Source organism: Salvelinus alpinus, chromosome 26 (genome assembly GCF_045679555.1).
Source record: "Salvelinus alpinus chromosome 26, SLU_Salpinus.1, whole genome shotgun sequence".
NCBI lineage: Eukaryota > Metazoa > Chordata > Actinopteri > Salmoniformes > Salmonidae > Salvelinus > Salvelinus alpinus.
The window spans coordinates 11,127,413-11,154,449 of NC_092111.1; the positions used below are offsets into that span (position 1 = coordinate 11,127,413).

The following is a 27,037-nucleotide window of genomic DNA, read 5'->3' on the forward strand; positions in this document are numbered from 1 at the left end:
TCTCACCCAAAGTATGGGTGAGAACACCCATACGTTCATCTGTTTTGAACACAGTCAACTTTTGCATGCCCCTTTCCCAACACCTGGCAACTATCATGATGTTTTGGTGGAAAACCTCTGGTTCGCAACTTGATCTCATTGTTTTTGTCTGTACCTCTGTCTTGTCAACACCTAAGTAGTGATAATTAGGGTCTGTGTCACTGATCCGCTTGTTTTTATACTTCCACAGAATGGTGACACGGCATCTCTATGGGTTGAAGACCACCTGTGGTTCCACCAATCACGTGTCAGAGATGTAGAGTGGCTCACAGGATTGGATTTCTATCAAGGCAGCACCAGGCCTATCCCGGAACTTCTAAAAGTAAAGACTCGGCCAACTGCTGCCATTCACAGAAGGCCTTGAAATGAATGACCTTTTGAAATATACATGTATTGGTAGAGGTATTTGATCATTATAAAAACATACATTTTATTTAGTTTGTCTAGTGTGGGTATTTATCCACTTGTTAATAAATATTTAATGATTCAAATCAATGCAGGGAGGAATGCAAATGTCATGAAACATGTACAATGCTTCTGTAGGCCACAATCACCACACAAGTCTTTTCCACCTTTAAATTCCTGTGCAGAGATTATCCCCTAATCTTCTGACTTCCACAGAAAGACGTGTTTGACAATTACAGGAAACATATCAGCTAAATGACTTAATGTACAGTGTCTTCGGAATGTGTACAGACCCCTTGACTTTTTCCACATTTTGTTATGTTACAGCCTTATTCTAAAATGGATTCAATAAAAAAATCCTCAATCTACACACAATATCCCATAATGACAAAGTGAAAACAGGTTTTTAGAAATTTTAACAAATGTATTAAAAGCAAAAAAACAGAAATACCTTATTTACAAAATAATTCAGACCCTTTGCTATGAGACTTGCATCCTGTTTCCATTGATCATCCTTGAGATGTTTCTACAACTTAATTGCAGTCCACCTGTGGTAAATTAAATTGATTGGACATAATTTGGAAAGGCACACACCTGTCTATATAAGGTCCCACAGTTGACAGTGAAAGTCAGCTCAAAATCCAAGCCATGAGATCGAACTAACTGTCCGTAGAGCTCCTAGACAGGATTGTGTTAAGACACAGATCTGGGGAAGGGTACCAAAACATTTCTGCAGCATTGTGGGTCCCCAAGAACACAGTGGTTTGGAACCACCAAGACTTTTCCTCGAGCTGGCCGTCCGGCCAAACTGAGCAATCGGGGGAGAAGGGCCTTGGCAGGGAGGTGACCAAGAATCGGATGGTCACTCTGACAGAGCTCCAGAGTTCCTCTGTGGAGATGGGAGAACCTTCCAGAGGGACAACCATCTCTGCAGCACTCCACCAATCAGGCCTTTATGGTAGAGTGGCCAGACGGAAGCCACTCCTCAGTAAAAGGCACATGACAGCCCGCTTGGAGTTTGCCAAAATGCACCTAAAGACTCTCAGACCATGAGAAACAAGATTCTCTGGTCTGATGAAACCAAGATTGAACTCTTTGGCCTGAGTGCTAAATGTAATGTCTGGAGGAAACCTGGCACCATCCCTACGGTGAACCATGGTGGTGGCAGCATCATGCTGTGGGTTATGTTTTTCAGCGGCAGGGACTGGGAAACTAGTCAGGATCGAGGCAAAGATGAACGGAGCAAAGTACAGAGAATTCCTTGATGAAAACCTGCTCCAGAGGGCTCAGGACCTCAGACTGGGGCAAAGGTTCACCTTCCAACAGGACAACGACCCTAAGCACACAGCCAAGACAACGCAGGAGTGGCTTTGGGAGAAGTCTCTGAATGTCCTTGAGTGGCCCAGCCAGAGCCTGGACTTGAACCCGATCGAGCATCTCTTGAAATACCCCAAAATAGCTGTGCAGCAACTCTCCCCATCCAACCTGACAGAGCTTGAGAGAATCTGCAGAGAAGAATGGGAGAATCTCTCCAAATACAGGTGTGCCAAGCTTGTAGCGTCATACCCAAGAAGACTCGAGGCTGTAATCGCTACCAAAGGTGCTTCAACAAATAAAGGGTCTGAATACTTATGTAAATGTGATTTTTACGTTTTTGCTTTGTCATTATTGAGTATTGTGTGTAGATTGAGGGGAAAAAACGATTTAATCAATTTTAGAATAAGGCTGTAACCTAACAAAAAGTGGTCTGAATACTTTCCGAAGGCACTGTATAATGCAGTATTTCCACTCAGCCAAACCCTCACATGGCATTACTGTTATCTGCTGGCATAGATACAGCAATGCTGTGGAAGACCTTTTGACTTTTTTAATTTTATTTGTTGAACATGTTAATAATGCATCATGATTTATATGTAATAGTGTAAAATGTATTTATGAACAGTTATGGTTCTTCCAAGTAATGAGCATTTGGCCTTATGTCCACAGTCAGTCTGATGAGTAATACACTTTGCAGTAGCATTGAGTGGATTATTGGTTATTGTAAGTGCAGTGTAACATATTGAGTATTCAACTTCTTATGAACATTTCAAAGGAGGATATGATGGCAAAGTAGATTTCAGTTTTTATTCCTGACATCACATTCCCAGAAAATAAATTGTCCCAATGTACTTTTATGCCCAATGTACTCTATCCCTATGTAAAAGGCTGAGCAACGTATTGTATCCAGTTATCACCATTCATACTCATGGGTTTTTAATGACTCAATTAGCGTGGAAAGGGTGTTGCCAGGTGAATTTCTTTCCAACCGATACATAGGGGCAGTTTCGAGGACATAGATTAAGCCTAATCCTGGATTAAATGGCAGTTTTAAAACTGGACTAATTGAAATAGCATTTCTCAGACATGGTTTAAAATAGTCCCAGACTTGCCCTAGTCTAAATTCAAAAAGTCTGATTTGCAGACGAACGATTAAAGTTCATCTAGATCTAAGTGAGGGCTCAAATTAAACCTGGCCAGAGGCAGGTTTATCTTCAGATTAATGGATGCTGGCCCCCAGGTTGACCTTAGCAATGATTACATGAACTATTTCAATGATGATCAAAGAGCACCACCAAGGCCAGACAGAAGGGTGGTTATATTAAATAATGGCGCCGGAGGAGATGCCTGCCGTTTTACGGTCTCCTAACCAATTGTGCTATTGTGTGTTCTTTCGTGTTATTTGTAACTTATTTTGTACATATTGTTTCTGCCTCCAAAATAGCAAAATAGACAAACTACGATCACGAATGGGACATTAAAAACTGCTTGAAACATGTTGGTATTACAGACTCAGTTAGGGACAAGTTGAAAATGTTAGTGAAGACACTTGCCAGTTGGTCAGTGCATGCTCAGAGTACACGTCCTGGTAATCCGTCTGGCCCTGTGAATGTTGACCCGTTTAAAGGTCTTACTCACATCGGCTACGGAGAGCGTGATCACACAGACGTCCGGAACAGCTGATGCTGTCATGCATGCTTCAGTGTTGCTTTCCTCGAAGCGATTTATAGAAGTAATTTGTCTGGTAGGCTCGTGTCACTGGGCAGCTCACGGCTGTGCTTCCCTTTGTAGTCTGTAAGGCACTACGGAGGGTAGTCAGTACGGCCCAGTACATCACTGGGGCCAAGCTTCCTACCATCCATGACCTCTATACCAGGCGGTGTCAGAGGAAGGCCCTAAAAATTGTCAAAGACTCCAGCAACCCTAGTCATAGACTGTTCTCTCTGCTACCGCACGGCAAGCCGTACCAGAGCGCCAAGTCTAGGTCCAAAAAGCTTCTTAACAGCTTCTACCCCAATCCATAAGACTCCTGAACAGTTAATCAAATGGATACCCAGACAATTTGCATTGTTCCCCCCCTCTCTTTTACGCTGCTGCTACTCTCTGTTTATTATCTATGCATAGTCACTTCAACTCTACCTACAATAACATATTACCTCAATTACCTCGACTAACATGTGCCCCCACACATTGACTCTGTACCGGTACCGGTATATAGCCTCGCTATTGTTATTTTACTGCTGCTCTTTAATTGTTTGTTATTAAAAACATTTACTTATCTATTTTCTACTTAACACTTATTTTTCTTAAAACTGCATTGTTGGTTTTGGACTCCTGACTGACACAGTCGTCTAAGGCAATGCAGCTCAGTGCAAGAGGCGACACTACAGTCCCTGGTTCGAATCCAGGGTGAATCACATCCGGCTGTGATTGGGAGTCCCATAGGACGGCGCACAATTGGCCCACCGTCGTCCGGGTTTGGCCGGGGTAGGCTGTCATTGTAAAGAATTTGGTCTCAACTGACTTGTCTAGTTAAATAAAGGTTAAATAAAATAAATTGGTTAAGGGCTCGTAAGTAATCATTTCACTGTAAGGTACATGTTGTATTCAGCACATTTGACAAATAACATTTTATTTTATTGACAGAGCAACCCACTGAATGAAATGCATATCCATGACCATTTACGCATGTACAAAGAAAATGCAACTGACATCATTTGTTTGCTTGCTTGAGCCAAGGCTTTCATCTGACTCTCTTCGGGGAAGGCTCATCCCTCCTTTCCTACTAGTACTGATCACCTTGAGGTTTTTGGCATCTTGAACCTTCCATCGTGAAATAGGAGATTTGTGTGGTGTAAGTATCAGAATAGTCTACAAAGTCTGCAATGCTATATGTGAACTGAAAGACAATTACATAAAGTTCCCTGATGCTGCTGCCCAAGCCAACTACCAGGTAGAGTTCTATGAATATGGGGGGAACTTCCCTGGAGTCATTGGCTGTATAGATGGATGTCATATTCCCATCAACCTTCATCCTGTCTTATCCCCTCCAAGCTATTGTGATCATCTGCCTCAAGAAATGATCACATTGCTGCATTAGAGAACAATTTTTTCAAGAGTTTAGTTCATTACATAATTGTATTATGGGAGTGCAAAAGATGACTAGCAATATTACACATTCCCTGCAGTCCGGGGATTGCACATGTTGAATGAATTTTTTGAATGAACGGTCCACCATCTGACTATCTGACCAAATGGTCATCATCGGGGATACCTTCCAGGGGTTGCTAGCTATCAAGTCCCCACGCTCATCTGTCTCTGATCTTACTGGGACCACCACCAGTCTTGAAACGTTTCCTACGAGCAAGAGCATTTGTCTTCTGTAAATAGATTGTTTAGCCACAGGACCTTAGAAAGACAAAACAATAATATTATATTATAAAAATAATTTGTGTTGCAAATACATTTCGGCCCCACTGTGTTTTTTTTTACAGAAGAAAACAAACATTTAAAAATTACTGATTTGTACAAGCTGTTGAAGAGTCCTTTTGTTTAATTAATTACAAATAGTAGTCCAGCGATTAATTTTCTTGTTTTCTGTTGATGAATCATTCTGTTTGTTCTTGATAATTGGGTGGTTTGGCACAATTTGCTTGAAGAGGTTTTTTTTCAAAGTCACTGACATTTTTAAACGTTTTCTCTTACCTCCGTCCATTGTTTGGTTTAGGTGACTTGGTCCAATTCCACACAAGTCTTATGTATTGGTGTCCCATCCCTGTTTTTCAAAGCATACTCAGGTTAGCACTAAGTGCACAGTATTAATCTAATTAGGTTTCAGAAAGATTAACGGGTTAGTCCTTACTTCCCTTAGTCTGGGACTCCCTAGTCTAGAATGAATTAATCTGAAGCTAAGCAATGTCTCAGAAATATTTGTAAAAAATCAGGATTAATTTAAAGTGGATTTAGCCTAGTCTTGATTTAAATTAAACTCTGTCCGGGAAACCGCCCCTTAATCTTCCAACTCCAGCCTTGAGATTATTTATTTGGATGTGATTCATAGACCATTGTCAAGGTAGAGGAAGTTGAAATAGTGAGTATGGAGCTTGTGGAACCATAGCTTGATCTGGGGAAGAGGATGTTGAACTAAAAGTTACATATGGGACCACATAATAAAAAAATGGCGTCTTGCCAAATCTAATTTGGTGTAGAACAGCTATGGTTATTAATGATCAGGACTGTGACATCAATACATTAGACATCAATAGAAATGTGTGAAGATCAATTCCAAATAAACCTAACCCAACATAAACAGGATCATTTGAAAAGCCTATAGGCTACATTTTCATCATGCATACTAGAATCCATTGCTGCTCTGCAGGTGTTGTTACCCAGCTGGTGTTCTATTGTGCACCTGGTGCAACAACTTGGGCAGAGATCATTTTAGTTCAGTTCAGAAGAAACAGACAATGATACAACTGAAAGTCAGTCATTTATTCGGAAAATGCTTGAGGGAGAAAATTACTTCCAACACATTTCTTTATCGTTTAGATGACAATTACCAGAGTGATATTCATTAATCTTGATAATTATATTGAACAAAAATATAAACTCAACATGTTAAGTGTTTGTCCCAGATATTTTCCATACGCACAAAAAGTGTATTTTTCTCAAATGTTTACATTGCTGTTAGTGAGCATTTCTCCTTTGCCAAAATAATCCATCCACCTGACAAATGTGGCATATCAAGAAGCTGATTAAACAGCATGATCATTACACAGGTGCACCTTGTGCTGGGGGCAATAAAAGGCCACTCTAAAATGTGCAGTTGTGTCACACAACGCCACAGATGTCTCAAGTTGAGGGAGCGTTGCCCAATAATTTTCAGTTAATTTCTCTACCATTAGCCGCCTCCAATGTCATTTTAGAGAATTTGGCAGTACGTCCAACCGCAGACCACGTGTACGGAGTCGTGTGGGCGAGCGGTTTGCCGATGTCAATGTTGTGAACAGAGTATCCCATGGTATGTGCAGGCATAAACTAAAGACAACCAACACAATTGCATTTTATTGATGGCTATTTGAATGCACAGAAATACCGTGACGAGATCCTGAAGCCCATTGTGAGGCCCATTCTTTTTAAGGTATCTATGACCAACAGAGATCTATCTATATATATGTGTGTATTCCCAATCATGTGAAACCCATAGATTAGGGCCTAATACATATATTTCAATTGACTGATTTCCTCATATGAACTGTAAATTGTTGCATGTTGCGTTTATATTTTTGTTCAGTATACTTTGAATAATCACAGGGTTGGCTTTCTTCGGAATAGATATTTGCTTCTTTCTCTTACAAGGAAATGAGGGCTGAACATTCTTTTCAGAAACAAAACAAATGCTGTATGGGGAATGCAACCAAAATTGCCACAGGGTGAAAACTCCTCAATCACAAAGAACAGAGGTTACATGAGAAACCCAGATATTTTGGTAAAATTGTATTCTCATGGAAGGAGATTGAGTCAATTGCTTGTGTGATTACGGTCTTCATTATTTGGGTTTAAAGTTTCATTATGTTCCAAGAATTCTGTCTCTCTGATCCACATCTGTTGCACCTAAGATCTGGGAAACTCCCCAGGGCTGGGACACAATTAGCAAAGTGTGTGTGTGTGTGTGTGTCTCAGTGGGCCATTGAATTATCTGCACCAGATGGTCACAAAACAACAAGGCTCTTCTGAGATGATTGAGCACAAGAACTCTTCTTCAAATTGATCTGTTTGTTTTTCATAACTGAAGGGGACACTGGAAGAGAAGGCCCACATTCGTCATGATGTAAAATATTAGGTTGATAAGGAACATATTTATAATATGCATGAAGTATTTTATGTAATTGAGTTGGAAAGTGTGTATGCAAACTGTGAGTCAATGTATGTTGGTGGCATTTCAAGGCAAATATTTCAATGTTCAATATTTCAATGTTCAGAATTGGACCATGAAAATCATACACTGCTCAAAAAAAATAAAGGGAACACTTAAACAACACAATGTAACTCCAAGTCAATCACACTTCTGTGAAATCAAACAGTCCACTTAGGAAGCAACACTGATTGACAATAAATTTCACATGCTGTTGTGCAAATGGAATAGACAAAAGGTCGAAATTATAGGCAATTAGCAAGACACCCCCAATAAAGGAGTGATTCTGCAGGTGGTGACCACAGACCACTTTTCAGTTCCTATGCTTCCTGGCTGATGTTTTGGTCACTTGTGAATGCTGGCGGTGCTTTCACTCTAGTGGTAGCATGAGACGGAGTCTACAACCCACACAAGTGGCTCAGGTAGTGCAGCTCATCCAGGATGGCACATCAATGCGAGCTGTGGCAAGAAGGTTTGCTGTGTCTGTCAGCGTAGTGTCCAGAGCATGGAGGCGCTACCAGGAGACAGGCCAGTACATCAGGAGACGTGGAGGAGGCCGTAGGAGGGCAACAACCCAGCAGCAGGACCGCTACCTCCGCCTTTGTGCAATGAGGAGCACTGCCAGAGCCCTGCAAAATGACCTCCAGCAGGCCACAAATGTGCATGCTGGGTTGTTGCCCTCCTACGGCCTCCTCCACGTCTCCTGATGTACTGGCCTGTCTCCTGACAGGCACAGCGTGGTAAGTGTTCATGTTATTTTTATTAGAACAGAAACACTAAACAAAATAACAAAAAGAGTGAAACGAAAACAAAACAGTCCTGTCAGGTGCAGCAACACAAAACAGAAAACAACTACCCACAAAACCAACATGGAAAATGGCAACCTAAATAGGCTCCCCAATCAGAGACAATGAGAAACAGCTGTCTCTGATTGGGAACCAATTCAGGCCACCATAAACCTACATACCCCTAAACCATACAAAATCCCCATAGATAAACAAAAACCCTAGACAAGACAAAAGCCCCTAGACAATACAACAACTAAACAAACCACCCTTGTCACACCCTGACCTAACCAAAAAATAAAGAAAACAAATATAACTAAAGTCAGGGTGTGACACTCTTTTTGGACAGGATTCAGATGTTTAACAGCAGCTCTTTATCTTTCCGGTGTCATGGGTCTTTATGGAACCGCACCATAGCAGGCAATTGTTGCAGATATTCTATCCCCCCCCAAAATCCCTGGATAAGTTAATGGAAACATAGCTTGTGACAATCTCTGAGGAAAACAACATGCACTTTTAGCACCCTTAAGGCAAGTGTATCCCTACTCTGGTTCCCGAGTACCCCCAACAGCACACATTTTTGTTGTAGCCCCAAACATAAAAATGATTAGTTGACAAGTTGAATCAGGTGTGCTTGTCTGGGGCTACAATAAAAAGGTGTGCTGTTGGGGGTACTTGAGGACTGGAGTTGGGAAACACTGCTCTTGGCTACTTGATAGTTAGCTCTCAAAAAACCTTATACAGCCCCACAGTGAAGGTGTCATAATACCCATAAAACCTAGCGTTCAAAACAGGGAAATGCTTCCAATCGTTTTTCCACCATTCATTTTTCCCGTAGGGGATTTTAGAAACACTTAAAATAAGGGCTGTGCTTCGTGTAGGCTTACCCTGGCGTGACATTTTGATAACCATGTAAATTTCTCTTGGACAAGGTGACTTTTATCAATATATTTCGGCTGTATTTATTCTCATATTCAAAAATACTAATTAACATCAAAGTAGACATCATGCAAGACTACAAATCCCTGCAAGCTCCTGCACGTAATCTCTAGCTGAAACCTTTTGCTAAACAAGTATTGTGTCAATTTATAACTTGCACATAACAGTTCACAGAATTGTCCATTTAAAGAAATGTAGCCAATTCATTACTACATTTAGCTAACATTAAAAAGTTAAACCAGAGAGTCTCGTCCAGATCACCGTGGTATTTGTAGTTCTTTATGATAGCCATACATTTTTTGTGGGTAAATACAGGCAAATATATTGATAAAAGTCACCTTGGCCTAGAGAGATTTACATGGTTATCAAAACGTCACACCAGCGTAAGCCTACACAAAACACAGCCCATATTTTAAGTGTTTCTAAAATCCCCTATGGGAAAATGAATTGTGGAAAAACGATTGCAAACATTTCCCTGTTTGACTGCTAGGTTTTATGGGTAATATGACTCATACTGTGCTACTCTATTATCTGTAGGGTTTTCAGGAGTTAGCTTTGGCCCGAATGGCTGCATGTGAACTACAATTCCGACATGTGCGAATAATCACTTTTCACTGCTTGTAGCCTAGTGGTTAGAGCGTTGGGCCAGTAACCGGAAGGTTGCTGAATTGAATCCCTGAGCTGACAAGGTAAAAATCTGTTGTTCTGCCCCTGAGCAAGGCAGTTAACCCACTGTTCTCCGGGAACCCGAAGAAGGCAGCCCCCTCTCTCTTGATTCAGAGGGGTTGGGTTAAACGCAGAAGACACATTTCAGTTGAATACATTCAGTTGGACAACTGACTATTCCTCTTATTTTCTCTTTGTTCAGTTCCTCCTATCTCGTCTCAATGTGAACCAGTGAGATGCTTGTATAAAATACATTGGAGGGGAAACGACCAGAAGAATAACATCTGATGTAATAACAAAGTGGCTTAGTTTGTATGTAGACAATGAGGTAATGTTGACTTGATCTTTTAACCATGAGCTATCACTGACTCACTGAAAGCATAATAAACAGCAGATGACTGTTGGTAGTCTGGAAGTATCTGTGAGACTGTTTCTGGTCGGTGGTTTTCTTTACCATGTGGCAGATGGTTATATACACACAACAAACACACCTTGTTTGAGATTTGTGCGGTGAGAAATCCTTTCCAACAAACTCTCTAGGAATATAAACTGATTATGAGTGTTTATGCGCTCTCTTGGGAAGAATATACAATGATCTCACAGGATTGTCAGCCTACAAACCAAAATATAAATGCAACAATTTCAAAGACTTTACTGAGTTACAGTTCAAATAAGGAAATTAGTCAATTGAAATAAATTCATTAGGCCCTAATCTATAGATTTCACATGACTGGGAATATAGAAATGCATCTGTTGGTAACAGTTCTGCATGGCCAAAATTCCTCCACAGTGACATGAGAGACTGATCAACAACTACAGGAAGTGTTTGGTTGGAGTCATTGCAGCTAAAGGTGGCACAACCAGTTATTGACTGTAAGGGGGCATTTACTTTTTCACACAGGGGCATTGGGTGTTGCATAACTTTGTTTATGAAATAACTGTCATTGTTATGTTCACTCAGGTTCCCTTTATCTGATATTAGGTTTTGATTGAAGATCTGATAACATTCAGTATGCAAAATATGCAAAAGTAGAGACAATTAGAAAGGGGGATAATACTTTTTCACAGCAATGTTTGGGGTGAGTTGGACCGCAGAGTGAAGGAAAAACAGCCAACAAGTGCTCAGCATATGTGGGAACTCCTTCAAGACTGTTGGAAAAGCATTCCATGTGAAGCTGTTTGAGAGAATGACAAGTGTGCAAAGCTGTAATCAAGGCAAAGGGTGGCTACTTTGAAGAATCTAAAATATACTTTTTTGGTTACTACATGATTCTATATGTGTTATTTCAGAAAACCCTTGAATGAGTAGGTATGTCCAAACTGTTGACTGGTACTGTTTACGTCCATGAAATACAAAACATTCCTGAGGAGCAACAGTTATGATTAGTACAAAATAATTAGCTGGGATTGGGGAAAAAGTGTGTGTGTATGTAAACTCAGCAAACTCAGCAAAAAAAAGAAACAGACCTTTTTCAGGACCCTGTCTTTCAAAAATAATTCGTAAAAATCCAAATAACTTCACAGTTCTTCATTGTAAACGGTTTAAACACTGTTTCCCATGCTTGTTCAATGAACCATAAACAATTAATGATCTCAATCCCATTGAGCACGTCTGGGACCTGTTGGATCGGAGTGAGGGCTAGGGCCATTCCCCCCGGAAATGTCTGGGATCTTGCAGGTGCCGTGGTGGAAGAGTGGGGTAACATCTCACAGCAAGAACTGGCAAATCTGGTACAGTCCACGAGGAGGAGATGCACACCAGATACTGACTGTTACTTTTGATTTTGACCCCCCCTTTGTTCAGGGACGCATTATTCTATTTCTGTTAGTCACATGTCTGTGGAACTTGTTCAGTTTATGTCTCAGTTGTTGAATCTTGTTATGTTCATACAAATATTTACACATGATAAGTTTGCTGAAAATAAACGCAGTTAACAGTGAGAGGACGATTCTTTTTTAGCTGAGTTTATGTATGTATGTATGCATGTATGTACAGTTGAAGTCGGAAGTTTACATACACCTGAGCCAAATGCATTTTATCCCAGTTTCACAATTTCTGACATTTAATCATCGTAAAAATGCCCTGTCTTATGTCAGTTAGGATAACCACTTTATTTTAATAAATGTGAAATGTCAGAATAATAGTAGAGAGAATGATATATTTCAGCTTTTAGTTCTTTCCTCACATTCCCAGTGGGTCAGAAGTTTACATACACTCAATTAGTATTTGGTAGCATTGCCTTTACATTGCTTAACTAAGTTGGGTGAATTTTGGCCCATTCCTCCTGACAGAGCTGGTATAACTGAGTCAGGTTTGTAGGCGTCCTTGCTCACACACGCTTTTTCAGTTCAGCCCACAAATTGTCTATAGGATTGAGGTCAGGGCTTTGTGATGGCCACTCCAATACCTTGACTTTGTTGTCCTTAAACCATTTTGCCACGATTTTGGAAGTATGCTTGGGGTCATTGTCCATTTGCGACAAAGCTTTAACTTCCTGAAAGATGTCTTGAGATGTTGCTTCAATATATCCACATAATTTTCCCTTCTCATGATGCCATCTATTTTGTGAAGTGCACCAGGCCCTCCTGCAGCAAAGCACCCGCACAATATGATGCTGCCACCCCCATGCTTCACGGTTGGGATGGTGTTCTTCGGCTTGCAAGCCTCACCCTTTTTCCTCCAAACATAACGATGGTCATTTTGGCCAAACAATTCTATTTTTGTTTCATCAGACCAGAGGACATTTTTCCAAAAAGTACAATATTTTTCCCCATGTGCAGTTGCAAACCGTAGTCTGGCTTTTTTATGGTGGTTTTGGAGCAGTCGCTTCTTCCTTGCTGAGCGGCCTTTCAAGTTATGTCAATATAGTACTCGTTTTACTGTGGATATTGATACTTTTGTATCTGTTTCCTCCAGCATCTTCACAAGGTCCTTTGCTGTTGTTCCTGGATTGATTTGAACTTTTCGCACCAAAGTACGTTCATCTGTAGGAGATAGAACGCTTCTCCTTCCTGAGCGGTATGACGGTTGCGTGGTCCCATGGTGTTAATACTTGCATACTATTGTTTGTACAGATGAACGTGGTACCTTCAGGTGTTTGGAAATTGCTCCCAAGGATGAACCAGACTTGTGGGGGTCCACAATTATTTTTCTGAGGTCTTGGCTGATTTCTTTAGATTTTCCCATGGTGTCAAGCAAAGAGGCGCTGAATTTGAAGGTAGGCCTTGAAATACATCCACAGGTACATCTCCAATTGACTCAAATGATGTTAATTAGCCTATCAGAAGCTTCTAAAGCCATGACATAATTTTCTGGAATTTTCTAAGCTGTTTATAGGCACAGTCAACTTAGTGTATGTAAACTTCTGACCCACTGGAATTGTGATACTGTGAATTATAAGTAAAATTATCTGTCTGTAAACAAATGTTGGAAAAATGACTTGTGTCATGCACAAAGTAGATGTCCTTACCGACTTGCCAAAACTATAGTTTGTTAACAAGAAATGTGTGTGGTTGAAAAACAAGTTTTAATGACTCCAACCTAAGTGTATGTAAACTTCCGACTTCAACTGTCCATACATATACACAAACTTTTGTTTCTCAAATCCCAGCAATTTTTTTGTTTTCAAATATTTTCTGGCAAACAGTTCTTCAACGAAACAAACCAGAGGTAGACTTCTCTGGCCTTGCAACAGCAAGTCTAGGGGATTATTCACAGGGTCAGCCTTTTGCGCACTCAGTCAGGATATGTGCACCTAAAGAGTTCCTGCACTGGAGATGCTGTGGCTATTTCCACAGACATAGCAGGGTTGTTACTGGACAAGGGGGAAGGTTGGAATGTCTTTATAGTTCTCTGTTGCAGGCATCCTTTGTGAGTGAGTTGTTGGACATAAGAACTCTCTGGTGGGTACAGCTCCTGCTGAGGCTCTGCTTGTGGTTGGAACGGCAAAGTCTGTCTTCAGGTCTTCACCTTGATTATCTGTTAAATCCAGGACATTTTCCTTTGAAAGCAACAGATGGTCAATGTGTACTGTGCATTGTCTCAGACCATCATGAATCAGGTAAGTAACTAGTCAAAGGCGCTTGAGCACTGTTGCTCTGATTCACTTTTCTTTCCTGTCACAGAAGTTGCTGACATGAACAGAGTTGTCTCCTGTCAGGCTTCTTAGAGTGGAAAGGGATCTGTTGTGATAAGTATTTTGTTTTTGTTGATTGTCTTCCACTGTTCTGGAAGATCAGGATTGAGTAGGATGAATCTGGTCCATAGCTGACATTTTAGGAAGAGTTCCGCTGGCTTGCAGCCCGTCACAGTGTGTGGTGTGCTTCTGTACATCAAAAATAAGTTTGCCAGTCAATGTTGTAATGTCACAGTTCTACAAGACTCTTCTCCCAGAACGACTTCAGTCTGCACTATCCTTTCAGGGTGGTACGCTGGTACAAGCGTTTGCTTGATACCGTTGCGCCTCAGGAATATTTTGTACTCCATGGACGTAAACTGTGGTCCGTTAGTGACCATTTCCTCTGGCAGCCCATGAGAAGAAAATAGATTTCACTGAACTTCTATGGTTTTGGCTGAGGTCGTGGCAGACGTCGGGATTACCTCCAACCATTTTGAATGGCTGTTGACGAGTACTAAAACATCCTGTTTGTCTATCTCAGCAAAGTCAATGTGTGTTTTCTGCCATACACTGCTTGACCACAGTTTTGTACTGTTTTTTCGATGTCACTGTCTAGGTTGGGCCACCACACATAGCTTCTTGCAAACGCCTTCATGCGACAAATGCCTGGGTGTCTTTGGTGTACATCACTCAGTCGTTCTCAGTGTGCTGAGGGAATGATGAATCTCAGTACCCATAATACACATTCATGTTCTTCAGCTCGGTACTTCGGTTGAAGAACGGTCGTAGAGCTTCATCCTCTTTGTAGTTTGGCCATTCATTTAAAGTGAACTCTCGCACTCTGCTTCGAGTTGGGTCTTTGCGTGTGCTCTGTGCAATATCATTCGCCTGCACAGGCAACTCATCCACGAAAGAGATGTGAAAGACGTTACCTTCGTTGGTTGTTTTGTCTTCATTGCCTCTCAACAGCCGGGAAAGCGAGTGTGTGTTTGCATGGCCCTCTGATTTTCGGTATTCAACCTCATAGGCGTATGCCATCAGGATCAGTGCCCACCGCTGCATCCTCAATGCTGCTAAGGTAGGGATGGCTGACTTGGGTCCCAAAACTATTTCAAATGTTGCTATATAAGACCGAATCCAGGTGGTGAGTCACAATATAACCTAGTAAGGGTATGTTCTCACCAGAGAAGGTAGAGAGCTGCATATTGCTTTTCTCAAGGGGTAGGTGAGAGAGTGATTCACTATACACCTTCTCAGACACTAGTCTCACTGCAGCTCTGCTATCTAACTGCATTTCTACTCTCTTGCCCTCTAAATGTACATTTACAGCAATGCCATTATTTCCATCTGAAGCTGTGTATACTGTATAAACTACAAAAAGTTAATATTAATTTTACTTTCGTTTAACTTCATTTTCAACATACTGAGTCTGGGCTTGCGTTTTTCTATTCAAAACATGAAAAAAATATATATATTTCCTATTTGAATTTGCTTACCTGGGTTGAGTGATTACTGAGAAGAAAAAAAAAATCCTACTCAAGGAGTGGGGAAAAACAAGGATGATAAGCAGCATCACCATGTGGTATCAGTAACAGGGCTGGTGCTGCTTATCATCCGTGTTTTTCCCCACTCCTTGAGTAGGATTTTTTTTCCCAGTCCCCTTTCTTTTTCGGAGAAAACACTTTGTTTACTGTTGCCGCCTCCTTCACTTTCCCAGGAAATTCAAGAGTATTCCTAGATGCCCTCTCCATTGAAAAAGCAATGTCACATGCTCCCTTTCCGCTAGCAATTTTCTCTGTATTGCCTCGCTTTCAAACCACTCACAAAACGGTCGCACAGTATTTATGCTGCTGTAGTTTATGTGTCGGGAGGCTAGGGTCAGTCTGTTATATCTGGAGTATTTCTCCTGTCTTATCCGGTGTCCTGTGTGAATTTAAGTATGCTCTCTCTAATTCTCTCTTTCTTTCTTTCTTTCTCTCGGAGGAGGACCTGAGCCCTAGGACCATGCCTCAGGACTACCTGGCATGTCCCCAGTCCATGACTCCTTGTTGTCCCCAGTCCATCTGACCGTGCTGCTGCTCCAGTTTCAACTGTTCTGCCTGCGGCTATGGAACCCTGACCTGTTCACTGTGATTACTATTATTTGACCATGCTGGTCATTTATGAACATTTGAACATCTTGGCCATGTTCTGTTATAATCTCCACCCGGCACAGCCAGAAGAGGACTGGCCACCCCTGGTTCCTTTCTAGGTTTCTTCCTAGGTTTTGGCCTTTCTAGGGAGTTTTTCCTGCTTCTACACCTGCATTGCTTGCTGTTTGGGGTTTTAGGCTGGGTTTCTGTACAGCACTTTGATATATCAGCTGATGTAAGAAGGGCTATATAAATTTGATTTGATTCATTTACATTTCGGCCGTACTCACAGTACAAAGTTGTTTTAGAGCTACAATGTAGTCAGCGATTAACTCGCCCTTTTGCTTGTCCACCTTTTGGATAAGAAATCTTTCTGCAAGTGTGAGCAGTTTCAGCTTGTAATGGTCAGATAGATAGTATTTCACTAAGCTGCAGGTAGCTGAGCTCGCTAGGCTTATCTGGCATGGAGAGATTCTTCAGTAGTCTATAGGCTTTAGGTCCTATGACTGATAGGAATACACCGACCTTCTCATCTTAACATCGTTTGCCAACATCCACTGTTCCATGCATTCAAGGTAAGACTCAAAATCTTCTTGTCCTTCTTTATATTCGGATATGTTGCCTATTGACACCATGTTTGCTAGCTTAGCCAGTCTCTCGTTAGCTAAATTCTGTGCCTCAAAATACACTTTTCTATTAACTTGGCTAGCTACGGGTTCATATCTCGTCTATGAGAAACCTAATGGTTTTAGGCATCCCATCCTCGTCGCCACTGTAATATATTTGGGGATATTAAATAAAAGAGAGCGAGACCGAAAGTAAGCTGGATGCTGCCATGCTGGTCAGTTTAATGTCAAGATCCTCTACTTCTTCTTCTGTGGGGTTTATCAGCGATTAGCATCCAATGTTATGGTGCATTACCGCCACCTATTGTACTGGAGTGTCAGCCAGAGACAAACTAAATCCTACCTGCCAGCCCTGTTGCTCTTAAAAAATATATTTGAGACTATATCTAATAAAGTTCTACTCAATATACTCTTTAAACTAATTTCCTGTATCCCCTTCTCCCTCATACTAGATCTCAGCCTCTCTCTCTTTCCCTCTGATACTGCCCACACTGTAGCAATACATGCCCCACGATCTCGGTTTCCTGGCAAAAATCACACTTTCCTGTTGAAGTCTTATTCAACTGGCTGTGTCCCACCCTTAATATTGTAAAAATAGCCTCCTCTCTTTTGTCCCTTCCTGCCGTCCTACCCTCCCCGACTTTCCTCTGTACTTGAAATAAATGTACGCCCTTATCTCTATTCCGCTGATCCTGCCATCTCTGCACCATCACTCTCCATATCAAGCTTTTTGCCTCGGTCTTGCTCATTGAAACTACAACATCAACATCCCCACTACTAAGTGTTTGTTTTACCAGTATATCAACTGCCTCGTTCCCCTCCACCCCCACATGGGCTGGGACCGAAGTAAATCTTATCCTTATACCCATCTGTCTAATCCTGTCATGGGTTTGTAGTACATCATAAACGCGAGGTACAGTAAAGGACTGGAGACTCATCAACACTGCAGATGAATCAGAGCAAATAACTACTCTGTCTGGCTTGACTTCCTCCACCCACTGCAAGGCCAACAGTATGGCCATCTGTAAATGGCTCCAAAATCCTGATACACAGTATCCAGATGTCTATTAAACAAATCAGATGAGATCAACACCTTCCCTATATTTCTGTAGTCTCTCCAACACTTCTAGATCAACTACTGGAGGTGAGTGTAGCCATGGTGGATTTACAGGAATCGCTACCGTTGGACTAAACTACCTTCCATACAGCCCCATTTCCTTCGCCTGGGTATTACCCACCCACCCAAAGCACCCAAAGCTCATCCTTGCTTATGTTCCCAGCATGCCTGTAAAATCCCTTTCACAGGATGAGACACCCCATGTCCCTGTAGGTTGGCCCAATAATTAATTGCCAGTTGCTGTCTCCTAATCTGCAATGACCTATTCCCCATCTCCACCTGTAGTGCAGCCACTGGGGAGGTCCGAAACGCCCCACTACATATTCTGAGTCCTTGCCCCTGTATGACATTTAGCCTTTCCAATGAGGTCCGGGCTGACGAACCATACGCTATACTGCCATAGTATATTACAGATCAGATCAATGCAACATACCTGGTCCTCAATGAGGAACGCCCAGCCCCCCACTCCTTCCCCGTCAGACAGCGCATCACATTTAGCACCTTATACTTTCCCACCACTCTCTCAATGTGTTCTGCCCAGATCAGTCTAGTGCCAAAGTATATCCCAAAGAACCTGAAGGCCCCCACCCTCTCTAAGTTTCTCCCATATAACCTCCCACCTTCCTCCTGGTAAAGAACACTGTCTGGTTTTTCTCTACAAAGAACCCGAATCCCTACATTAATGCCCGCTGATCTACCTCATCAGTTGCTTCCTGTACCTTTCTGACTATGTATGGGACATATCTTCCCCTTTTCCATAAGGCCCCATCATCTGCAAATAACGACCTCCCAATGTCCAGCCATACCTGAGAGTAAACATCATTGATCATGATTTAGAACAACAGAGGACTAATCACGCTCCCCTGTGGTGTACCGTTAACCCACCAGGTAGATACCTGATAGAGACTTCCCCACCCTCACCTGGATAGACCTTCCAAACAGGAAATCCTATATCCAGTTGTACATTCTTCCTCCGACCCCCATAATATCAATAATGATTAACAACCCCTCCTTCCACATCATATCATACTTCTCCACATCAAAAAAGGCAGCTACAACAGTATCCCTGTTCACCTGAGCCTTCCTGACCTCTGCTTCTAAGCAGAGCACTGGGTCCATAGTTCCCCTACCCTTCCTGAACCCACTCTGATGTGGCGATACTAGCCCCCTGCTCTCCAGGAAGTAAGTTAGCCTCTCCGTAATCATACATTCCATAATCTTACATACATGTGATGATAAAGCTATTGGCTGATAGCTTGTTGGCCTCATTGGGTCTTTCCCTGGCTTCTGGATTGGTACAATTACTGCCTCCCACATATATATTGGGGTTAAATAAATATCTAAACATATAGATATATATTATACAACTTTTGAAGTTAATGCAATGCCATTGTTAAGTGAGAAAACCACTCTGGATAAATTTGGGACAGCTCCTCCAGATGTGAGTATTGAAAAAGATTTTAAATTCAATGTCTATTGATATGAAAAACCATTTCAAAGTAGAGAAGTGTAGGCAAGAGATAATAAAGAAACATTCCATCATTGTTGACAAAGATGGAATATGGAATCTGTCTGATATATAAAAAGCTTGGGGAACAATACAGAGAATGTCTAACTCCTTGACACAGACACGATGGTCTTTAACTGTATTGGCCAAAGTAAAAAAACGGGATGAGAAATTATTTCTGGAGAATCATGACAGTTCATGACAGTACATTGCAGAGAGAAAAGGATAGTTTGAAAGCTCTCGTGAACAAATAAAGACCTTAAAAGGAGAAATTCAACTAATGCAGCAGGAGACATGGGTGAAAAAGTCAGATTTGACCCCCACTTTTGGGCTCTCTGTCTCCTCTATATATCCTTCCATTGAATCGGGCAAGGCAGATCAGGTTTCAAGCATCTGGTCGGCACTGCCTGGCTTTGAGTCAACAGATTCTGATAGCAGTGACGAACGATGTCTTAGGCAACAAGAACACAAGCTGTAAAAGGAAGCAAAGATAAACTTCTAGTGACAGTAATCACACATAAATCAGCATCTCCAAAACAGCTGGATGAATGGTCAGAAACTTTTAAGCATTCACGGGATATGGTTATCAGAGTTACAGAGGCATGAAAAAGTATGTGAACACTTTGGAATTACCTGAATTTCTGCATAAATTGGTCATAATACTTGATCTGATCTTCATCTAAGTGACAACAATAGACAAACACAGTCTGCTTAACACAGTCTGCTTGACAGGTGTTGCCCCACTGTGCACAAAACAATATCCCATTAGCAAGGAAGCTATGGACTCTACTAAAGTAGTGATCAAAGATCTATAGGACATGGGTATAGTTGAAAAGACACCATGTAATCCAAGCTACTCAGATGTATCCTACAGATACCACATTACTTGAACACGACTGTTGTGAGTTGGTTTTGGATCAGCTTTCTGATAGGTTTATACAGTCATCCGTTGGCAAACCCTGAGTTTATCTTATACACAGACGGTTCAAGCATTGTGGAGGGGGGTGTGAGGCAGGCTTGGCAGTTACTACAATGGACAATGTGATAATACCAGGCACGTTAGATTTGAGAAAAGCAGACGTTCACTTTATGAATGACACAATGCTTAACTATACAACTCTCTAATGGGAAATAACTCCTAGGGGGGGGGGGGGGGGGGGGGGGAGGGGGGGGGGGGCATGTCATAGTGCCAGGACAGTGGGTGATGGTAAATAAATACAGTTGAAGTCAGAAGTTTACATATACCTTAGCCAAATACATTTAAACTCAGTTTTTCACAATGCCTGACATTTAATCCAAGTAAAAATTCTCTCTTTTAGGTCAGTTAAGATCACCACTTTATTTTAAGAATGTAAAATGTCAGAATAATAGTAGAGAGAATGATTTATTTCAGATTTTATTTCTTTCATCACATTCCCAGTGGGTCAGAAGTTTACACTCAATTAGCATTTGGTAGCATTGCCTTTAAATTGTTTAACTTGGGTCAAACATTTAGGGTAGCCTTCCACCAGCTTCCCACAATAAGTTGGGTGAATTTTGGCCCATTCCTCCTGACAGAGCTGGTGTAACTGAGTCAGGTTTGTAGGCCTCCTTGCACGCACACGCTTTTTTTAGTTCTGCCCACACATTTTCGATAGGATTGAGGTCAGGGCTTTGGATGGCCACTCCAATACCTTGACGTTGTTGTCCTTAAGCCATAACTTTGGAAGTATGCTTGGGGTCATTGTCCATTTGGAAGACCCAATTGCGACCAAGCTTTAACTTCCTGACTGATGTCTTGAGATGTTGCTTCAATATATCCACATAATTTTCCTTCCTTGTTGTTACGGATACAGGTATCCTGTGTGTGTGTGTGTGTGTGTATCCTGTGTGTGTATTTATTTTCTCCCCTTCTCCCCTCACAGGTGGCAATAATCATTCCCCAATCAGTCACCAATCAGGCATCAATCAGAAGACACACCTCCTCCTGTTTCCATTATCCAATCACAACCCCTTTCCCTTGGTTTAAAAACCCATTCAGTTGTTTTCTTTGGAGCTCAATCTCTCTGTAGATCTCTTGTTTGTGCAACTACATGTCACTTTGTCCGTTACCCTGTGAGTATTGTTTTGTTATGGTGTTTGACTGTTTGTTTGATGGTGGGAAAAAGGGGTAGAAAGACAAGTCGCCCATGGGCCTACACTACCCGTAGGAATACTTTGTCTAAGAACACTAGTTAGAACTGGGCGGACCACCCACTGTATTTTTGGTTAGTTAGCTGTTGTTGAAGTAGGCTAGTCTAGCTTAGGGGTGTTTTGGGATATTTGTTTCTTTCCTTGGGTCCAGTTCAGCCCCTTTTCCTCCTCCCCCCCCCTCCCCCCTTTACCGTGTGTTTAGCAAATAAACGATGAGTGTTTTGACGGTCATTTAGTTGTCTGTGGTTTTTCGTTCTCACTTTTTTCACTTATTTGCATGAGTTATGTTACGGGTCTCGTTGCCATCCCCCCCTTGACTGTAGAGCAAAAGGGATTTGTAACAAGTGGGGGCTTGTCTGGGATTTGAACCCGGGACCTCTCGCACAGTTTCACGAGCAGCAAACAAAACTAGAGGAACTCCCTCATCCCAATCTTTCTCAGATTCCAAACAATATTTACGTAGCATAGACTTCAGTGTCTGATGCCATCGTTCAAGCGCACCCTGAGACTCTGGGTGATATGCGCTTGACACATGGTGCGTAATTGACAAGGATTTTAACACCTGCTTGAAGAGCTTTGATAGGAAATTGGTACCTTGATCACTTTGTACCACCTTAGGTAACCTGAATGTCAAAGTATTTAATTAAGGCTTTACTCACTACCGGAGCAGTAATCCTTCGCAGAGGAATGGCCTCTGGGTATCTTGTTGCCATACACATAACCGTTAACAGAAACTGGTTACCCGATTTTGTCTTCGGTAACGGTCCAACACAATCAACCACCACATGTTCGAATGGTTCACCTATGACAGGTATTGGACAAAGAAGAGCGGGAGGAATAACCTGATTTGGTTTTCCTGTTATCTGACATGTGGCATGTCCGACAGAACTGAGCCACATCTTGTTTTAAACCTGGCCAAAAGAAATGTCGAAGGATCCGATCATAAGTTTTGGTGATTCCTAAATGACCAGACCACTGGTGATCATGAGCAAGGGATAACACATTTTGTTGAAAGGCTGTAGGAATCACTATTTGGTAAACAGCATTCCAGTCTCCGCCCACGTCAACATGGGATGTCCATTTACGCATGAGGAGATGACCATCAATGAAGTAAGCCACGTTCTTCTTTACGTCTTCCAATGAGACAGCACTAGAAAAACATTTAGTAAACTTGTTGTCAACCTTTTGGTTAGCAATCAGCTGCTCACGAGTGACTGGTAACTGTATTGCATCAGCAATAATTTCAACATACTTCGATTCTTCCCTGGGCTGTTTGTCAGGTGATCAGCTTCCCAGAGGTAGCACCCAACCCATCCTCTTGATCAAACTCTTTGAACAGAACAGTGTTCGACAAATCTATCACGTCACCCACTTGTCGTGCCTGAGCACGAGTGACAGCACAAGCGGGGAACACATGTGGATAACTCTGCCAGCTCATTGGAGAGAGTGGATCAAAACGGGGCAATGTGGCTGGAGTTTTGCCCTCGTTCTCAGACACCAACGGGCTTACAGGAGCAGCAACATCCCCTACAGGGGTAGTAGACTCAGGCAGCGGTAATACAAGCACCTGCTCTTCCAACAAAACTTAACACTAGCTGTTTAACCTCCGCCTTAACTACACTCTGCGGAATCGATACAGAATAATGGTCAGCCAAGGTCTGTAAATCAACTCTACGACATTTGTCAAAAACCTCCCATGAAGGGTTATCCAAAAAGGATTTCAAATCAAAAGTAGCCATCTTGAACTACTACGCACGAGCCAACAAATAGCAAACACTAATGCTACATCAGCTATGACGCTCAACACTGAACTATACCACTATAACAATCTGCACGAGCGGCATGGGTGTCAGTAATGACAGATCCCGGAAGAGCCCCCATGTTACGGATACAGATATCCTGTTAACTCCGTATTAGCTGGCGTTCCCAATTGTAGTGCATACCTTGATGATTTAGTAATTTATTCGTCTGAGTGGTCAGATCATGTTAACTCTCTAAGGGTAGTATGTGAATGTTTGGCAGCTGCTTCTCTAACCCTGAACTTGGAAAAGTGCGAGTTTGGGAAGGCTACTGTTACCTATCTCGGCAAAGAGGTCGGCCATGGACAGGTGCGCCCTGTTGATGCCAAGGTCTTGGCTATAACTGCATTTCCCGCACCTACCTCCAGACGAGAGCTACGCCGCTTTTTACTTTTTAGGGATGGTTGGCTACTACCGTAGTTTCTGTAAAAATGTCTCTGCGGTAGTTGCTCCATTAACCGATTTGCTCAGTCCGGCTAGAGTGTTTGAGTGGTCCCCTGATTGCAAGGTAGCTTTATCTGCTAAAGCACTCTTTAGTAATACCCCTGTACTTGCTGCTCCGGATTTTGAGTGACCATTTAAACTGGAGGTAGATGCTAGTGCCAGAGGTGCTGGTGCTGTTCTACTGCAGCAGGACAAGAGTTGAGTGGATCATCCTGTTTGTTTTCTCATAAGTTTAACCAATGTCAGGCAAACTATGCAACTATTGAACAAGAAGCTCTTGCTTTATTGTTATCTCTGCAATACTTTGAAGTATATATTGGTTCCAGTGCCCTACCAGTGATCGTATATGCTGATCATAACCCCTTAGTGTTTCTCCACCGTATGTACAACCAGACCCAGCGCCTTATGCATTGGGCGCTTATTGTGCAGAATTATAATTTGGAGATCCGCCACAAGGGTTCTGATAATGTAGTAGCAGATGCTTTGTCTCGTGTGTGAAAATGATTTTTGTAAGGTTAACTTTGTTATTCTTGTGGGTATTCATTGTAAATACTTTGTTCGCAATCCCCATGGTTGCTCTTTTAAGGGTGCTCGTGTATTTCTTTTCTCCCCTTCTCCCCTCACAGGTGGCAAAAATCATTCGTCAGTCATCAATCAGAAGACACATCTCCTCTTGTTTACATTATCCAATCACAACCCCTTTCCCTTGGTTTAAAAACCCATTCAGTTTTCTCTGGAGCTCAATCTCTGTCATGCAATCTCTCTGTAGATCTCTTGTTTGTGCAACTACATGTCACTTTGTCCGTTACCCTGTGTATTGTTTTTATGGTGTTTGTTTGATGGGGGTAGAAAGACAAGTCGCCCATGGTCATACACTACCCGTAGGAATACTTTGTCTAAGAACACTAGTTAGAACCCACTGTATATTTTTGGTTAGTTAGTTGTTGTTGAAGTAGGCTAGTCTAGCTTAGGGGTGTTTTTGGATATTTGTTTCTTTCCTTGGGTCCAGCTCAGCCCCTCTTCCTGCCCCCCCTTTACCGTGTGTTTAGCAAATAAACCATGAGTGTTTGACGGTCATTTAGTTGTCTGGTTTTTCGTTCTCACTTTTCACTTTTTCACTGTTATAATTTGCATGAGTTATGTTACGGGTCTCGTTGCCATCCCCCCCTAGACTGTAGAGCAAAAGGGATTCGTAACACTTGTGATGCCATCTATTTTGTGAAGTGCACCAGTCCCTCCTGCAGCAAAGCATCCCCACAACATGATGCTGCCACCCCGTGCTTCACGGTTGGGATGGTGTTCTTTGGCTTGCAAGCCTCCCCCTTTTTCCTCCAAACATAACTATGGCCAAAAAGTTATATTTTTGTTTCATGAGACCATAGGACATTTCTCCGAAAGTACGATTTTTGTCCCCATGTGCAGTTGCAAACTGTAGTCTGGCTTTTTATGGCGGTTTTGGAGCAGTGGCTTCTGCCTTGCTGAGCGGCCTTTAAGGTTGTCGATATAGGACTCGTTTTACTGTGGATATAGATACTGTTGTACCCGTTTCCTCCAGCATCTTCACAAGGTCCTTTGCTGAGGTACTGGGATTGATTTGCACTTTTTGCTCCAAAGTACGTTCATCTCTAGGAGACAAAATGCGTCTCCTTCCTGAGTAGTATGATGGTTGCGTGGTCCCATGGTGTTTATACTTGCGTACTATTGTTTGTACAGATGAACGTGGTACCTTCCAGCATTTGGAAATTACTCCCAAGGATGAACCAGACTTGTGGAGGTCTACCATTTTTTTTTCCTGAGGTCTTGGCTGATTTCTTTTGATTTTCCCATGATGTCAAGCAGAGGCACTGAGTTTGAAGGTAGGCCTTGAAATACATCCACAGGTACACCTCCAATTGACTCAAATTATGTAAATTATGTCAATTAGCCTATCAGAAGCTTCTAAAGCCATGACATCATTTTCTGGAACTTTCTAAGCTGTTTATAGGCACAGTCAACTTAATGTATGTAAACTTCTGACCCACTGGAATTGTGATACAGTGAGTTACAAATGAAATAATCTGTCTGTAAACAATTGTTGGAAAAATTACTTGTCATTCTCAAAGTAGATGTCCTAACTGACTTGCCAAAGCTATAGTTTGTTAACAAGAAATTTGTGGAGTGGTTGAAAAACACTTATGTTGGGGTCATTAAAACTCGTATGTAAACTTCTGACTTCCAACTGTATGTAACAGACACATTAGGGCCAAAATGGGAAGGTCCTAATGAAGTTTTGCTCATAACGATGTCAGCAGTAAAAGTTAAGGGAAAATCACGATGGATACATGTCATTCATTGCAAGGTTGTCCATTTTGATGACAAAGTGGACCCTGGAGAATAAAGAACTGATTGATTAGCAATTGGGGCCAATCTCGGGTGAAGAAGCATAGTAAGATGATCAGAACCTGATAAGCTTCTATGTTGTATACCGCAGTCGTCATATTAGGGATATCTAGGTGAAATGTCCAACGTTTTCCTGAAAATTGGGACATGCTTACTTATGGAAATCTGTGAAATATCAATTTCTCTTGAAACCAGGGCATGTTACTTTTGTTTCATTCGTTACAGGTTATGAGAATCTATCGTCTGAGACTGCAGCAATATCCTTTGATTCAAGGACTGTACCTGAAGTGCAACCAGTGGAACGGAAGAAGAATTCCTCACTATCGGCAGACTGTCAGAACATCATGTCTAATAGTTATCTATGTGGGACTGATACCAGTGTGGAAGAGCTGGTCACTTTTAAAGGACTTGGTGAATGATTACCTTGCCAATAGGACGATTTGAATATTATTGTCTTGTAGACAAACATTTGTGAGTTTCTTAACACAAGATGTACATCACCATTACACCTGTTAATACTATTTCTTATTGTAACAGCAAGTACAATGTGCCCTTTGTGTTTTATAGAAATACAAGGTGTTTAATGTGAATGACTATGCTTACTGCATAAATATATATTTTTTGTCTTGTTTTTAAATTGTTTTCTAAAAAATACATTTGAAGTATTTCCTTTAAAAA

At 41.8% G+C, this 27,037-nt stretch overlaps 1 protein-coding gene and 1 long non-coding RNA gene across 2 annotated transcripts in view; both read left to right on the top strand.

Annotated features, from left to right (window-relative positions):
• LOC139554691 (venom phosphodiesterase 1) overlaps positions 1-2,613 on the top strand; it is a 35,027-nt gene extending 32,414 nt beyond the window's left edge. The window contains exon 25 of the mRNA XM_071367727.1: positions 230-2,613. Coding sequence (XP_071223828.1) covers positions 230-403 — 174 coding nt within the window. The 3' untranslated portion in view covers positions 404-2,613. The remainder of the gene's footprint in view (positions 1-229) is intronic.
• A 22,111-nt stretch (positions 2,614-24,724) lies between these two features.
• Positions 24,725-27,037, top strand: LOC139554299 (uncharacterized). The gene is made up of 2 exons (XR_011670810.1): positions 24,725-24,792; positions 26,585-27,037. It is a non-coding gene; the product is annotated as an uncharacterized lncRNA (long non-coding RNA).